The sequence below is a fragment of the Pan troglodytes genome, chromosome 22 (genome assembly GCF_028858775.2).
Source record: "Pan troglodytes isolate AG18354 chromosome 22, NHGRI_mPanTro3-v2.0_pri, whole genome shotgun sequence".
In the NCBI taxonomy this organism is placed as follows: Eukaryota; Metazoa; Chordata; class Mammalia; order Primates; family Hominidae; genus Pan; species Pan troglodytes.
In genome coordinates, this window is record NC_072420.2 from 30,978,400 (window position 1) to 30,995,283 (window position 16,884).

The following is a 16,884-nucleotide window of genomic DNA, read 5'->3' on the forward strand; positions in this document are numbered from 1 at the left end:
TTTCTCAGAAGTAGAAATATATATTTAGATACACAAAATTTTTCAAACCTGGCTGTTATATACATAATATTTATAACCTATAGATTTGCTTGAATTTATAGTACTATCTTAAATTATAAATATATTATCTGCATTGAATATTGGTATAGGGATCCAATGATTATAAGGTATATTGTTGTTAAATAACATAAATAACAGAGTAATTTATATTTTCAAAAATTAATGCTCTGTTTATCTTTACAAAGCAAATCTTGACATTCTTTCTCAATTTGGAGAATAAAAAATATCAGGCTTTTCAACACTCTTCTACAAGTTAATAAAACAGAAATAAAAGGAGACTTGTGAAAGAATGTCAAATAATTAGAAAAATGTACAATTTATTAATATAAATGTATAAAGCAAATAGAACAAATTCATTTAAGCTAGACAGATGTCGACACAAACTTTCAAATTGGATTGTCAGTTTCATCAAATTTGGAATAAACAGAAAAATACAGTATTTACAGATTTTAGTAAAACTAAACAGAAATGGTACAAGAAGGAAATTTATTTTTCACAGAACAAAAATGACAATTTTGACTCAGGTACCTACATAGGAGCAGGTGAAGTTCTCAAAGGACAACTTTTTTTTGTTGTTGTTGTTTTGGTAAGCAAATGAAAACCAAGACATATTTTTCTGCTCTTTTATTTATATTGATGAAACCTCAAAGTCTGTACTCAAATCCTTATTAAAATATATCCATACATATATGATTTCTTGTCAAAATGCATCATTCTTCTTCAAATACAAAAACAAAAATATTTTCACTTTCCTAAAACCATCACTTTTTCTTAGATCACACTTTTATCTTTCTTCTGAGTATAGCCCTGGAAAAGCAGTTTGAATGCAAAGCCCCTTGACAAAATATCTGCTTTTTAAAAATGTTAATTTAATACACAAGAAAAAAAAAAAAGCCTCTGGGAGAAGAGGAAAAAGAAGTTAGGATTTCTAACTCCTAGGCTAAAAAACAGCATATCAGAAAGCCATTCAATTTCCTTTACAATCCTGATTAAAGCCTTCATTTTAACCTTCATTATAAATGGAGGACTTTAATCCCTAAGCTGTTTTTAAACAATTAATAGTAACCTTCTTCAATCCTATCCATGATTTCCCTGAAAAGCAATAGTTGAGTTCTATTTATTCAGTGTAATGGATTGGCATTTCATTTTAAATAAAACCATATAAGCATGTCTCTATGTGAGATATAAATGTTACACTCATCTATGTACATAATGCTATGTCGTGGAGAAATTACAATGGTAAAATAATGCAGTCTTTAGCAATGTCATTTTGAAGTAAATGATAAAAAGAGTAGATGCTTGAACCATCTTAGAAAACAAATTACTATACTTCCTAGAACAATCAAAGCATTGGGTTTAATATCTCATTCTGCTGAAATAGCTTATAGAATCATAAATAGCTGATGCACAGTTCCTGTAATTAAGATTAGGCAGTTAAGAACAGTAAATCAAAGTTTCTTTGGGGTCCATTTTGAGAAAGTAATAGAGATTTTTGTCGTTTGCATGGCTTTATAGTAAAGTTAAAAAAACATACACAACTACACATACTGACTTCTGGAGTAGACGCTCGGTGACTTCTTTCCGGTGTGATAACTTTTTTGGGTTGTGCGATGGGAAGGTATCGAGTATCTGTAGCTACTGCTCTTTTCGTTGCAACAAAAAACGCAGCAGAACAGAGCTCCTCCAACAATCAGCACCAGTGCCGTGGTCCATCCTAAGTAGAGAGCTTCTCCAAGCTCACGTTTTTGGGCAACATTCACTATTGGGTTATAGAAATCTCTGATGATGGCATTGGCAACCCAGCTCACAGGGATGAGCACCACCATGCCCGTGATGATGAAGATGATTCCAGCCGTCAGCAGAATGTGAGCCTTCACCTTCTCATTGTCCCCCGTGCACCTGGTGCATTTCATGCCAAGGATGGCCATCATGAAAGCCAAGAAGGACATCACGGAAGCAGCACACATCAGTCCTCTGGCTGCCTGTAGGTCCGGAGAAAGAGCCAGCAGGGAATCATAGATTTTGCACTGCATCCTGATGTTAGCCTGCCTCACGCAATTCATCCACAGTCCTTCCCAGAAGTTTTCAAAAACCACGATGTTGTTTTCAATGAAGGCCGACACTCTCCACTGAGGCATGACAGTGACAGCCACTGTGCCCACCATTCCAACACCACCAAGAAACAGCCCAGCGATTTCTAAGGCATGGGTTGCCATTATCCTCTGGGATGGGTTTTAGCCAGCTGGACCCCGGAACTGCTTCTTCTGCTTTGAAGCAGGGTTCTCTGTGCCACAGAAGAGAACAGTTTTTCCTGTAGTAATGAACTGGGAACCCAGTGGTTTTTCAAATAAGAGCTGCTTTGCTACTTCTGGCCAGATAGTATCCAGTGCTGGCTGGCTGAGATGGCCCTGCTATTGGCTGCAACAGGTAAACTTACAAATCAGGTGTGGCAACTTTCTCAGCCAATAAAAGGTGGATGGTAATCCAGGTGTGTCTAAACCAACACTTGGGTACTTGGAACAGCTAGACCTGCACATAAACATTCTTTATACTTCTCGGTCTTCCAAGAAGACAGCAGTATGTTTACCTGTAGGCATAGTTATAAGTGGTTGCATAAGCATCAAGAAATGAGCCAATCCCTTGTAATGTGAAAGGTGCACCTTGTACAGGCAATTCTGAAACTCTTAATAAGAGCTGCTGGGACCAAGGGATAAAATAAAATATCTGCCGAAGAATTTTGCAACGCTGTTGAAATGCCAAAGTGAAACGAGAGTAGGGGATTGAAAGATTGCTTTTACCTGGGAAGCCACATTCTTTGGGACACATGTGATCCAAGTGATTGATTTAATTTTTCTGCAACTTCAAAGCAAGCTCTACTGTGGTGAAATCAGGGAACAGATCATGCTAGAGGACAAAATAAGCTAAAGTAATTAAATACACAAGGCTGTCCTTCTCCTTGGCACTGAAAACATATTGGGGTTCTTTAAGCCAGAAAAAATACTCCTTGACACTTTTCTGATAATCTTCACTTATAAAAACATTTTTTGCCAAAATAAAAATCACCAGATGATTATCTTATGTAGCCAGCACTATAGCATTAAAATAAGCTTATGAGCTTATTTTGTGGTGTTATTCTTGCTGCTTTGAATTCCTGGGCTGAAGGAACTAGAATTCTGAAGACGACACAAGACCCTTGGGCCTATACAAATGGCTGATATTTCAAAATAAAATATTTACAAGACAAGAGAACTATATTTACCAAACTGTATTATATTAGGTATTAACCAAATATGTTTTCCTACCTTTTAATATTACGTCTGCAGTAGGACATAGAAACCCCTAAACGCAAGACAATTTGAACTTTCTTCTCAAAATAATGATGCTCTAACAGTAGTGCTATACTAAGCATAAATGTTTATCTGAGAAAATTCGACTAGCAATTTTCTTCTGGAGATCACCTTAAGCTCTCTGTCTGATCTTTCCAAAGTTTAAGCTGCCACTTCATTTTCTTTTCTTCTTAACATCATAAAAAATGATCTTCTCTTTACAGTTTTACTTTCTCTCTGTTTCATTGGACTACCTGAAATCCAAATATGGGAGAAAATCGTTTCAGCTCACTGATTAAACTTTGAGAGTTTCATGGTTCAAAAAATCGGAGTCATTTGTGGATATTATTAAAACAAAAACTATATGGTAGAAAGGGCAAAAAGAGGATAAAGTAGACTGTCTTCTAAAAAAGAGGTAGGACAGACGCATAGCAGTATGAGTTGTTATAATTTTGTTAAACAGACGTTATAAACGTTATAAAAAGTTAAAACTTAATATTTACAGAAACATTCTCATTTGTTGACCTGCGAGGTGCTAAACTTCAGGGTGTCCCTTAGGCTGACGCAGAAAATATGCAGCATTTGGCCGGGGCGGTGGCTCACGCCTGTAATCCCAGCACTTTGGGAGGCCGAGACGGGCAGATCACGAGGTCAAGAGATCGAGACCATCCTGGCTAACACGGTGAAACCCCGTCTCTACTAAAAATACAAAAAATTAGCCGGGCATGGTGGCGGGCGCCTGCAGTCCCAGCTACTCGGGAGGCTGAGGCAGGAGAATGGCACGAACCCAGGAGGCAGATCTTGCAGTGAGCGGAGATCGCGCCACTGCACTCCAGCCTGGGTGACAGAGCAAGACTGTCTCAAAAAAAAAAAAAAAAGAAAAGAAAATATATGGCATTTTCTTCATCAAGTTTCTATCAGTTACAGATTTGTGGTGGAGGGAGACTTAGATTAATCTTGGGAAAATAAGATTTTAAAAGTTGAGATTTTAAACTTTCAAAGTTTAAGAAGTGAGCAGAAAACATTTTCTCCCATATTTGGATTTAAGGTAGACCGATGAAGCAGAGAGAAAGTAAAATTTCAAAGAAAGGATCATTTTTATGATGTGAAGAAGAAAAGAAAATGAAGTAAAGCTTAAAGATTTTCCTTTTGTGCAATCCACAAAAGGAAAAATGACATTTAAACAGAAGACATTTTTCATCTTTAATTGTCAAACTGGGAAAAAGGAGTGATTGACAGAACTGAAAAATGAAAAAGAAATAATATAACTGGTTGAGATAATGACTAAGTGAAGCTACATTTTAAGGGATGTCAAGGCATATATTGCTTCATTGAAATTTCTTTTCGAATTCCTGTGTGGCATGTTTCTTAGGAGCTCTGTTTAAATATTGCTGACTATCCACATCAACACAGGAACGCATGAGACAGAAGCAGAAAGCTCTGCCTCTGAGTGCCTCAGCATTTGTGGGAGCTGCTTCCCAGGTACACATTCATATTTCTTGGCTTTGTGTATTACCAAACCTCTCTTCCCTTAAGGCTTGAATTTTACCAGGAACTTATATTACATAAAAATATTTTCCTTATTTCAAAAATATTAGGTACTTTACTATTGAAATTGTTCTAGCCAAAAGATGAGGATCTGAGTGGGAAATTAACACTAGGTTCACATTAGAATTATTGTACAGTTAATTCCCTACTAGGAAGTGGCCCAGGGTTTCCAAATAGGTTCCTTATCAGACAATGATACAGTTAACTCCATAATATTTATAAATAACCATGTCCTAAAAGACACTGGAATAAAAAGACAGAAAAAAATGGTAATATTGAGTTTGCTAAAGACAAAAGGGGCCTAAATTCAAAGACAAAAGGAAACTGTTATCTACTTTTCTGTCCTGCTGAATTGATTAACTTGGCTCCAAAATTCAGATAGCAGTAACAGAGATATAACAGATTAATAACATTTTTACTCTAATTTAGAACTACAGAGCAAAATACATCGATTATTCAATAGTTTGTACTTCCATTTCCATGAAGAACCACAGTACTACCAAGAACCCAAGAGAGAAATGAGAGCTCATGTCAACCCCCTCTCCACCCTCCCTCGGGCTTTTCTGTCTGTCAACATCATCATAAGGCATGATTTAAGTTTAGCAATTAAATTTGCTAAACTGCATTCAGCCCTGATAATAGCATAACACAGGCAAATGCTTTTTCTTCCTAAATGATAACATACAAATCACTATCAGATTGTCTTATGCCCATTAATCCTTAACCTAATTCAACTCCACAGTCTTGGATTTCTATTAATTCTTATCACTGTTTGAAATAATTTTTGCTTCTGCCTATCAAGCAAAGGTCAATTTCTTTTGTTTTCTGGATTTGCTTTGTAGTTTTCTGTTGTGATGACAGTTTTTCAAGGGTGTTTATTTTTAACTATGTTCCACTGTTAATTAACCATACTTGGCCAACCATCTTGTCCTGAGAGAATAAGTGAACATATCAATAGGTCTCTGTGTTGTTCCGAAAATACTGTTGTGCGTTGCTGTATGTTCTCTTGAACCATCATCTTGTTTGTTTTTCATGATGGCCAGCTATGCTTCCAGTTCTCTATCCATTAGCAGCACTCTCTTTTTACCACGTCTCTCTTTTTTCTTTTTCTTTTTTTTTTTTTTGAGATGGAGTCTCACTCTGTCACCCAGGCTAGAGTCCAGTGGCTTGATCTCAGCTCACTGAAACCTCTGCCTTCCAGGTTCAGGCGACTGTCCTGCCTCAGCCTCCCGAGTAGCTGGGATTACAGGTGCACACCACCACAGCTGGTTAATTTTTGTATTTTTAGTAGAGGTGTGGTTTCACCATGTTGGCCAGGCTGGTCTCGAACCCCTGACCTAAAGTGATCTGCCCACCTCAGCCTCCCTAAGTGTTGGGATTACAGGTGTGAGTCACTATGCCCAACCGCTCTTTTCACCACCTCTGTGTGATCTATTTTCAGTTGCTCTGCTTAAAAATGAACTCCTTCCTGCATGGAAATTGCTTAGTATCTTAGCCAATTCAAGCTGCTTTAACAAAATACCACAGACCTAGTGGCTTGAACAATGGAAATTTATTTCTCATTCTTCTGAAGTCCCAGATCAGGGTGCCAGTGTCACTGGGTTCCGGTGAGGACCCACTTCTCAGTTTACAGAAAGCTGTCATTATGAGGTGACTTCATATAGCAGGGAGAAAGTGTGAGCTCTAGTCTCATTCTCTTCTTATAAAGACACTAATACCGTCATGAAGATTTCACTTTCATGACCTCCTCTACAACTCTCAAAGTTTCACTCTCAAAGACCTCACTTCCAAATCCCATCACATTGGGGGTTAACATTTCAACATATGAATTTAGTGGGTACACAAATATCCAGTCTGTAACATCTAGCTACTAACAAATTCAAGCAATAAAATTTGCATAATTCTGAAGGGTCTACTGGTGCTTAAGAACTTCACCCATATTATATCACCCATATCAATATTTCATTTTTCCAAGATGAAAAAAGAATGGTGAACATGAATTAAAAAATCAATAATAGAAATAGTGTCATGGACATGTTTTTACCTTTCTTTCGCTTTTCATTGCATTAAAAAAATTAAAACCTGAGTATAGGATGAATTCTGATATATTTTGAAAGACAGGTCTGTGTATTTCATGTGATATATTTGATGTCTCTACTAAAGTACTGGAAATCCAGGGAGATAACTGAAAAAAGCAAAACTGTATACTGTGGAAATTTTCCTATAAATTAATGAGTAATTTATATATGGAGAATTAATGTGAAATACCCTAATTCTAATGATTTCAGGAAAAATTTTAAAAAGAAAGAATTTGCTAGTAATAGCAGCTACTGAGTATTAAATGTTCTCTACACAACACATTCTTTTTATCACTCTACCTTATACTTAAAACATTTTTAGAAAGCAGGGGTCATTACTCTCCTTTTATAATTGAATAAATTAAAACTCAAGAGAGACTGTCTTTTTTAAGGCCACACAGACTTTGCTGGTTGAATCTACAGAAATGGAATTCAGAAGCAGACCTAAAGCCCACATTCTTTTCTGTATTGCCTACCATCTCCTTAAAGAGAACTAGGGAACCAGAATTTCTTACATTGGCATATATGGTCAGAGTTAATTAAGATATAAAATATGTTCAAAACATTTTTCTTCCTTGCTTAGCACATTGTTGTAAAAATTTTGCATGGCCAACCTTCGCAATTTTTAAAACATACCTGCTTCACTGAAATTTGAAATCTACCTCTTTAGATACTCTATTCAAAGGAGTTTCTACTGGGGAAATATTGGCGATTTCAATAAAATTATTCCTTGTTTACAATTTAAGAGAGTTCCCCGTGCTGAAGGTACCAGTGGCACCCCTTTCTACTCCGCTTCCCATGCTTGTCCCCATCTTCGTGATTCCTTAATTACAGACTAGGTCGTGATACTGAATGACCTAACCACCACTGAACAAGTATTTGGCTAAAGTAAGCATTAAACTATTTCAATGCAATGAAAGTGAACAGTTACATGTGTCTGTGCCCTCAGCTAATTATAATACAGAGCAACTTTCCTTTGTATTTTATAGGGACTTCTTAGTGACCAACAGAGGAATGATTCTATGGTTACCTTCACTAGTCCATTAAAATTGCTTTTTCAGGTGACTCACTAACAACTTTTCTTTTTACCTTTTCCAAACGCTAAAATAAAAAAAATAAAAATAAAACATTTTTAAGTTGCATAAAACTGTTTTCCACATGGTTATTTTTGGAATTGCTTGAAAAACAAATTTTTTAAAAAAATCCCTTAATCTCCCGTAATAATCCTTTCTACTGAAATGTAAAGCATATGAAGCATTGAATGAGGAGAACAAAGGGTCCATGACAAAAGTTTCTGGCCAGGCAGAGACTGTAATTAGTACTAAAAATGATAACATCAGATAATGAACAGGACCAAAACAGAGCACTTTTCATAATTTTATTTTGAATCCACAGCAATTCACAAGTTTAAGTCACGTTAATTATAAAAAGGAAGAGAAGAGAAAAGGCACATAGGATAATAGATAATATATTTAATATGACTATGCTTAAAATAATATATTTTAATAAACATTACTTAATACTAGTCAAAAGAACTGCTTAATAATTACTAAGTTAAATGAACAATTAAGATTAAGTGATATCATATTAGTTAACCATATGATTTCAGCCTCCCAACGCCCTTATTAGAAAAGCCCTTTATTATGTCAGTTTTACTAGGAAACTGGAATTTACAAAGTTTAAATAACTGACCCAAATCCTCACAACAAACTGGTAAAAAAGCCAATATGGGAACTCTATTCTGTCAAACACCTGAGGCTACACTCTTGACCCACTATGTGCTACAAGTCATTATAGACCTACCTGTAAACCTAATTGAAAGCTTGCATCACTGTGTAGTTTTATCTCTTATAAAGCATATAAGTTTTGGTAGATCAGAAGGAGTTCTCTGAAACAATGTCCTTCACATTGTGAGTTTTCAATAGGATTTTGAGCATTATAAGAAGAAATGAAGTGTTTCCATTTTCTGCAGCAAAATGCATTGTTTAATATGAGAAATCATAAGATATGAGGGCAATCATAAGATATAAGGGAAAAGTCCACACAAATGGAAAACACATACAAGTGTGCACACACACACACACACACACACACAATGTCCTTATAAGTCAACAATGAATATAGGAGCACAAGAAACAATTTCCCTTGTAAAGTTGAAGTTAACAGGACAGGGAACAGGACAGGGAAAAGTAATTAACCGGGCAAATAGAGCTAAGCCACATTACTGATTAATTTACAAAACAATTAACTTTCCACTTAAAATTCAAATTAAGATTCTGTCTGCCTTAGGCAACCAGTGTTTGCAAATTTTAATAGGGCTAGACATTAAGTGCCTTACTTAAAACCAACTTTACATGGCACTGGGTGAGAATATTATTGGAACAAGCAGTGCATGGCATTCTTGGGTTTCAGTTATTTTTTTAAGAGAAAATATTACAATATATAATAATATGCTGGATGCACTAATATTTTTTCAATGAGAATATGAGTAAAACTAAAAGTTATTCAACTCCTCATCTCAAATATTTATAGAGATTTTGTACTTTCTGTAAAATTTTCGAGACGATGTCTCATAAAACATCTTCTGAACACTTATTTTCCAACCGTTCAACAAGTATACTATGTACCAGGCCCTGTGATAGACTCTGGAAACCAAGAAATATGAGGCATAGTTTCTTTTCTTTGTAATTTTACATCCACAAAACTGAGGGGCTAGTGGAAGAAAGAACTGCTGAGTCAATTAACTCTGTCATTGGTTAAACTTGTTAACCAACTATTCTTTTCACCTTGAAAAAGCATACAAGTAACCACACAGACAGGTGAGAACAGCCACCCTTCACTCCATTGAAAAAAAAAGCAGCTTCCAGGGTTTTGATGTTTTCTAAACAAGATCAAACAATCAATGAAAAGCAATGCCAGGAGTCTATAAACATTCAGCAGAGGTAAGCTGGCTGTCTCACGTTTTCACACACCTTTCCGGTTCATGCAGCTCCTATTTCTTGTTCTTATCTTTCTTTTTCTCTGACCTACGTTCCAGATATCTTTAGAATTGCTGCTATGGGGAGCTGTATGTGATTATCTGACTGGCTTCTGGGCATCTTTCTCATAGTTTCAACTGGACTTTTGATGTCTCACACTGGACAACAACATTCTATTTCATTCTTATGTCACCAAACTGGTTGGTCCCAGCCCACATGGCCTCCTTCCTGGTCACGAGCTTGGAACAGGGAAGCACAAGTTACTTTTGTACATGGCAACAGGAGAGAATATTAGACTCAAAACAGATCTAAAAGAACATCTGATGTACACTTCATTCTGTACATGAGGGGCTCAAAAGCTCCAGGAAGTCAGGAACCACCTCTGTTCTATTCATCTTCGTGTCAAAGTAAAGTACTTGTGTAGTGCCTGGCACATAGAGAGCACTCAGTATTTATCTAATACCACGCAAATCACGCTGAAATCTCTGTGCCCAGTTCTTGATATTTGCTTGGTAACTCGGACACTATGACACCGTAGACAAGTAAACTGCCTATTGCTTATTTATGTATTTGTCTTTTAAAAAATCTCCCAATATAGAATATAAATGTCATGAGCCACATGATTTTGTCTTGCTCATAAATGTATCTCCAACTACTAAAACATCACCTGGTTCATAGTAAGAGCTCCGGAAATATTCCATAAATAAAAGAAGAATGTAACTTAAGAAAAATAACCTATGTACCCAGTATTGTAAAAAAAAAAAAAAAAAAAAAAAACTCTCCTATATATAAGTTATATAATATTTTCAGTTTATTTTTTCAGGTTGATACTTAAGCAGAGAAGAACCTAAAATAAAACTCAACTTTGGCTGTATCAGCCCATCACTACGCCTCTGAATATGCCTTCTTAAGAGGTAAACTTATGTCCCAGTGGGTTCATGAATTTTACTTCAGCTTTCTTTAAGTTTCCTAAGTATGCCCTGTGAACTGACCTTCATTTTCTCATTTATTCTATCTCATTTCTCTCTTCTCAGTATGCAAATCCCATTTTTCCAATGCTTGTTATTATTAATCCAATATCCTTCCAATTACCATGGCAAATATTGATGGACTAAGAGCCTAGGCTACCATTTTTGTTTAATATATAATTTTACTATACCAAGGAATCATTAATTATAATTATTTTTCTCTAAGTATATTAACACAAATACAGAAAAATACAATATAGAATAATACATAACTAATAAAAATTAATACACATATACTTTTACATTTTAGAAAGAACTTATATGTATATTTTATGCAAATAACTTATATGTATGTTTTATGCACTTTCTCATTGAAGTAAGATTTATTTTGCTGTTACTTTTTAGGAGATGTTTGATGTCCTAGGGAATTTTAGTGTTTTTTTGACTTTCTCATTGAAGTAAGATTCATTTTGCTGTTACTTTTTAGGAGATGTTTGATGTCCTAGGGAATTTTAGTGTTTTTTTGACCATCGCTAAATTAGAATTCCTATTAGTTAATGATGTTGCTAGGAATGGGATTTCATTTGGAAGAAGCATTAAGCTACTTAAATAGCAGTCTCAACTGTATCAGCCTACCTTTCTCAATTTGCCTTGTGATTTAATGTAAACTCGGAAAAGGGAGAGAACTTCGACTACAAGTAAGTGAACGGTAAGTTCATCAGCTAGACATTATTGGTGGCTTCTTTGGCTTCCAAAGAAGAAGTTAACTTAAGTATAAACCTTGAATTTGTGACTTAAGGTGGAAATAATTAGAAATTTGCAGGATTACCATTGTTCCTGTGTTTCCCTTACTTTTCAATCAAATATTGTTTCAAATTTTATGCTAGCTTGAATAACTATTTTTATAATAAGCAAAACAGAAAAAGCTAACTTAAATATATGTTTATTATATCAAATTTTTGATAATAGCTATCCCCTGGATAGTAACCCAGATGTGTCTATGTGTTTGTGAAAAGAAGCCTATGGGGTACGATGTCATGAAAAATTGCTTTCAGGTTTTGCTGCATATTCTGCTATGTTGGTAGAATTCAGTACATGAGACTATGTTCACATAGTACAAAAATAAATAACATATAGTACAATTTTGCACATAACATCTATCTAAATTCAAATATAGTTCTTATCATTCACACTTGAGATCCAGATTCCATTTAAATAATATTTACTAATCTTCTATCACATGCAGGAAATGTTACATATATTACTGTAACTAAATTAGGTTACTCTTCAACTGGGCAATGGAAAAATCCCCTTTGGCATAGACTCTGCCATTAAAAATGAAGTTGGTGCAAGGAAATTTTTCCTGGGGCCATTCATAGTTGACACTCAGAAATTATAGTGGAGGAACACCTAGAATAGAACAGATTAGAAGAACAAGCAGCTGCATTTCCATACCTCCAAGCTCTGTTCTCACAGTCTGTAATCTAACTACCTTGAACTTCACTCATCTACATGTTTGTTATTTCTACAGCCACACTTTACCATCTTGACTCTAGGGTTGAAATCCAAACTACTATGAGCCTTTTCTTTCAGACACTGGTCATTTTAGAAAATGTAAAATCAATTAACCAAGTTCAATTCTCAAAATCTCTCGAGTGCATTTTCCATGTAGAGAGAGAGTTCTCTGGCATAAATAGGTTCAGTAATTAACAGCTTGACTCAAATGTCATTTTGAAGGATTCATTAATTCACCTCTTCTTTAATTCATCATATGTTGATTACTTAGTAACTACAGGGCAGGCTCTGTTCAAAGTACTGGAGACCAGGGCCGGGCGCTGGCTCACACCTGTAGTCCCAGCACTTTAGGAGGCCGAGGTGGGCGGATCACTGAGGTCAGGAGTTCAAGTTGAGACCAGCCTGGCCAACATGGTGAAACTCTGTCTCTACTAAAAAAAAAAAAAATTAGCCGTGTGTGGAGGTGTGTGCCTGTAGTCCCAGCTACTCAGGATGCTGAGGCAGGAGAATCGCTTGAACCTGGGAGATGGAGGTTGCAGTGAGTCCACATCGCACTACTGCACTCCAGCCTGGGCGACAGAGTGAGACTCCATCTCAAAAAATAAAAAAAATGTACTGGAGACCAAACCACGAAGAAGGCACAGTTCCTCCCTCAAGGAGCTTGCAGGCTAATCAGGGGAGAACAGTTGCTTCAGGCCCGACTGCCATTTAGAACCAGCCTTTCAGTTGAGCATAAAAATCACAAGATTTGTGACAAGCTGTCCCAAACATAAATGCCTGCAGGGACTAGGGAGGAAAGAGAAAAACGTAAAGCAGGACAGGTAAAAATTGTGTTTGTTCCTCTAAATGAAGCAAAAGCTACACAAATGCAGTTGATTTTGGCCTCATGGGAGTGGACTCCAGTGTTACTGGATCTTTCCATTCTTAACAAGTCAGAAATCTGTATTTTTTTTTTTAAACTTTCTTTGTTTAATGTTGCCACTAGTATGGGATTGAACAAAACATGTGGGACAGATTTGGCTCAAGGTTGGCCAGTTTCCGTGTGTCAAAAACCAGTGACCTCTAGATATCAATTGCCATCAGGAAAGCTCCTTATTTGAATGGGCACTGAACCCAGCCATGTTTCAGATCTTCAGTCAACAACAGGAGAGCAGAACCTGCTGCTTCCATGGAATGTTATAAGAATTAATGGCCCTGTGAAGGACTTAGATCTCCTTGGTTAAAGGAACTGTGCAAGTAAACATTGTAATCAGTAATATTATGTTGTACTGGTTGACCCAAACCATGGCAGGTCAGTTCTGCACGTTACATACAGTGGTGGAGAAATCAGTTAGAGCTATTCACTACCAACTTCTAGAACTTTCCTAACACATCTGTAATTTATCTGTAAATTACCTAGAAGAGTTTGTAAGTCTCTTCAGAAAAATGCAAATCTGATTTCTAAAACCGTCTTAATTTTAAAAGGTAATCTTAATTATTTACCAACTACTCATAAAATTTTTGTGGGGACTTGAAGTGCAGTTAAGTATGAGAAAAGGAGATTAGCTGGTACATGCACACGTTCTGTAACAGAACACAGCCTGTCTGGTGGAGAGATGACAGTGAATGAGTCCCCCATCCTGATTTTCCCACAGCTTAATAACCCCCAAAACAAGGAAGTGGACATAGCGAAACTGGTCTCCATAGATTCACTTTTCCCATAACAGAGATTCTATTTTAATAAGGCTGTTAGTCAGACAAAACCCCTATTGACCTGTGGCAGCACATTGCATGCTTTCTCTTGTTTCCCCGGTTTTACCAGCGCTTAGGAAGCAAGCCAATATCAAGTGTGGGTCAGGCCAGTAGCTGGAGATATGCCCTGTGACTCATCTTTATCTTCAGTGTGCTTCTTTGAATATTGCACAACTGCCCATGACAGACACATTTTAAAGGGATCCAGACTACTCAGGCTTGAACAGAAAAGAAAACCTAGCATATGTTGAATGAATAATACAATTCAAACCAGTGATTTTTTAAAAGTGTCCTCTCAAATATTATGTATCAGGGATGTAAATTAATCAAGACTGCCTTTCCCCCATTAAAGGTCTATGAACAAGTTGGGGATAAATCTGAATAACTACATATGTAGTTACAACAGATTTCTGGGATCTCTGCCCTGATTGGAAACAGTTTTGTCTATGTCCCAAGTTATAATATAAATGTAAATAGAAGATGTTGGCCTTTGAGTCAAACACAGGATTCTTGAGCATTTCAATTACGAGCACTTTGCAGCATTGCTCCTTTGTATATACCAACTTGAGAAATAATGGCTCTGCCCCAAGTTTAAAAAATATCAAGCCCTGGGAAGAAATTTGCCCTATAAGAACTTATATATGGCTACTTTCACCTTATGATAACAGGATGATGTCAATCACCTATTAAAAATAAGTAGGGTGGACGCAACGGCTCCCACCCATAATCCCAGCACTTTGGGAGGCCAAAGCAGGAGAATTGCTTGGGCCCAGGAGTCTGAGACCAGCCTGGGCAACATGGCGCAACCCTATCTCTACAAAAGATAGAAAACTTAGTGGGGCATGGGGGTGTGCACCTATAGTCCCAGCTACTCAGGAGGCTGAAATGGGTGGATCGCATGAGCCTGGGAAGTCGATGCTGTAGTGAGCTATGGTTGCACCACTGCACTCCAGCCTGGATGACAAAGCAAGACCCTGTCTCTAAAAAAAATTAAAAAGTAAATAAGTAAATAAACTCAGCTAGATAGCAAAAAAAAAAAAAAAAACCCAAACCTCATAAGCTCTTTTGCTGGAATTTGTCACGTAGCTGGAGGTACAAAGTACCCAGTCTTGGAAAAGATTTAAGAACTATGTTTAAGCTTGCCATCAATGTACAAACATTAAAATAATTAGAAATTCACATGGCAAATTTGAAACTAAACTAATAAGAAGAAATTTCTGGTATTTTCTCCCACAATTAAATTTTAAAATATGGTAAGATTGATAAACATAATACTCTCGCTTAGGATCTGGTCTATTCCAAATAGAATTGTTCTCACAATAGCAATGTATTTTATAGTGGCCATACAGTCATGATGATCATCAAAGGGACAATAAGAATACACAGATAAAAAGAGTACAATGGGATTAAGCAGATTGTGTTTCATAGATTCATTTCTGACTTTCTTGCTAGTAATGGAAAAGTAATACAGACTTACTTCATTTCCAAAACAGAGACTTAGTTATTTGGTTACAAGCTCATTAAAATACCAGATTTATTATCATGATTAATATATATATGTGTATATATATATAGTATATATATAAGTATATATATAGTATATATGTGTATATATATATAGTATATATATAAGTATATATATATAGTATATATATAATTATATATACTATGTATCAAATATGTAATTATATATACATATACAGGATATTGTTAAAGTGATTGACAGTTAATATTTGAATTATGTCTGTATGTAAAATTGAGGTTTGAATAACACCTTGATTTGTATCCAGTACTTTGAGTTGTAGAATTTATTCATCTAAGCTCTAGAGAAAAGGCTGCCATCTACTGAAAAATTAGGGTGTCTTCTTGGAGTCCAAGGATAGGCCTGAGAAAACTCTACTACCATTGTGGCCATTACTTTTTCTAAAAGCTACAAAATGAAAAATGAGGAGCCATGATTATTCCCCCGGCATTTAAACAAATAAGGAGAGGGATGTACGTGAGACAGAGGGACAAACACGTTTGGTGTATGGAGGGTTCACCGTAAAGTGAAGGGGTGAGGGTTGGGGAATCACTCAATAACAGTACTTAGAATTACCAAGACCTGCAATCTGGGAAAAAATTGGTTGGTGGACTAAAATATAAACAAGATAAAAACATTGAGATAAATGGGGGGAAAATTAGAAGCTCTGAAAATAGAAACCACAGAAATATAGATGGGAGAGAGAAAGTGAGATAGAAATAGAGGCTAAAAATAGGGAGGCAATAGTAGTTCTGAAGAATGAAGGTATAGAGTTTATCTGACACCTTCCAGCCCTGTCTAGCATGTCCTTCTGTACTGCAGAGACTCATGAGTGACATATTTCACACACTGCCTTTCAGGTTATTCTGGATACTATTTTGACTTCAAATATTAGTTAAATTTGCAAGAAATTTGTTTTGACCCTGAGTTACATGGAAAGAGAGGATGGTTTCAGCACGTTCATTTCGTTGACCTGGATGGTGACAGAGGAGCCATGTTTCTGGAGCCAGCAGCTTTGATAATGGTTCTCTGACATGGAAAGAAGCTTCCAGATACTTCAACGTTTACATCATGGTAGAAGCAATACCTTCTGGGTTGTCCAGTATTGCTTGTGGTTTTGGGGATTATTCCTGAAGGCTGAGGCTAGTCTATTTGTTC

General features: G+C 36.2%; 1 protein-coding gene across 2 annotated transcripts; it reads right to left on the reverse strand.

Annotated features, from left to right (window-relative positions):
- Positions 1-352: 352 nt before the first annotated feature.
- On the reverse strand, positions 353-10,154 carry CLDN8 (claudin 8). 2 transcript variants are annotated; one of them, XM_054675151.2, is made up of 3 exons: positions 9,985-10,112; positions 8,816-8,978; positions 353-3,640 (listed from the first exon to the last, which is right to left on the reverse strand). In XM_054675151.2, the coding sequence occupies exon 3, from the start codon at positions 2,274-2,276 to the stop codon at positions 1,599-1,601; it is 678 nt and encodes a 225-aa protein (XP_054531126.1). In that variant the 5' UTR covers positions 2,277-3,640; positions 8,816-8,978; positions 9,985-10,112; the 3' UTR covers positions 353-1,598. The 2 variants fall into 2 exon arrangements, with proteins under 2 accessions (XP_054531126.1, XP_531532.1); XM_531532.9 differs by lacking the exon at positions 8,816-8,978 and having other exon boundaries at positions 9,985-10,154.
- Between the last annotated feature and the right edge of the window lie 6,730 nt (positions 10,155-16,884).

Excerpts from the sequence above, each read along its gene's own strand:
- CLDN8 (XM_531532.9), bottom strand. The coding sequence starts at position 2,276 with ATGGCAACCCATGCCTTAGAAATCGCTGGGCTGTTTCTTGGTGGTGTT.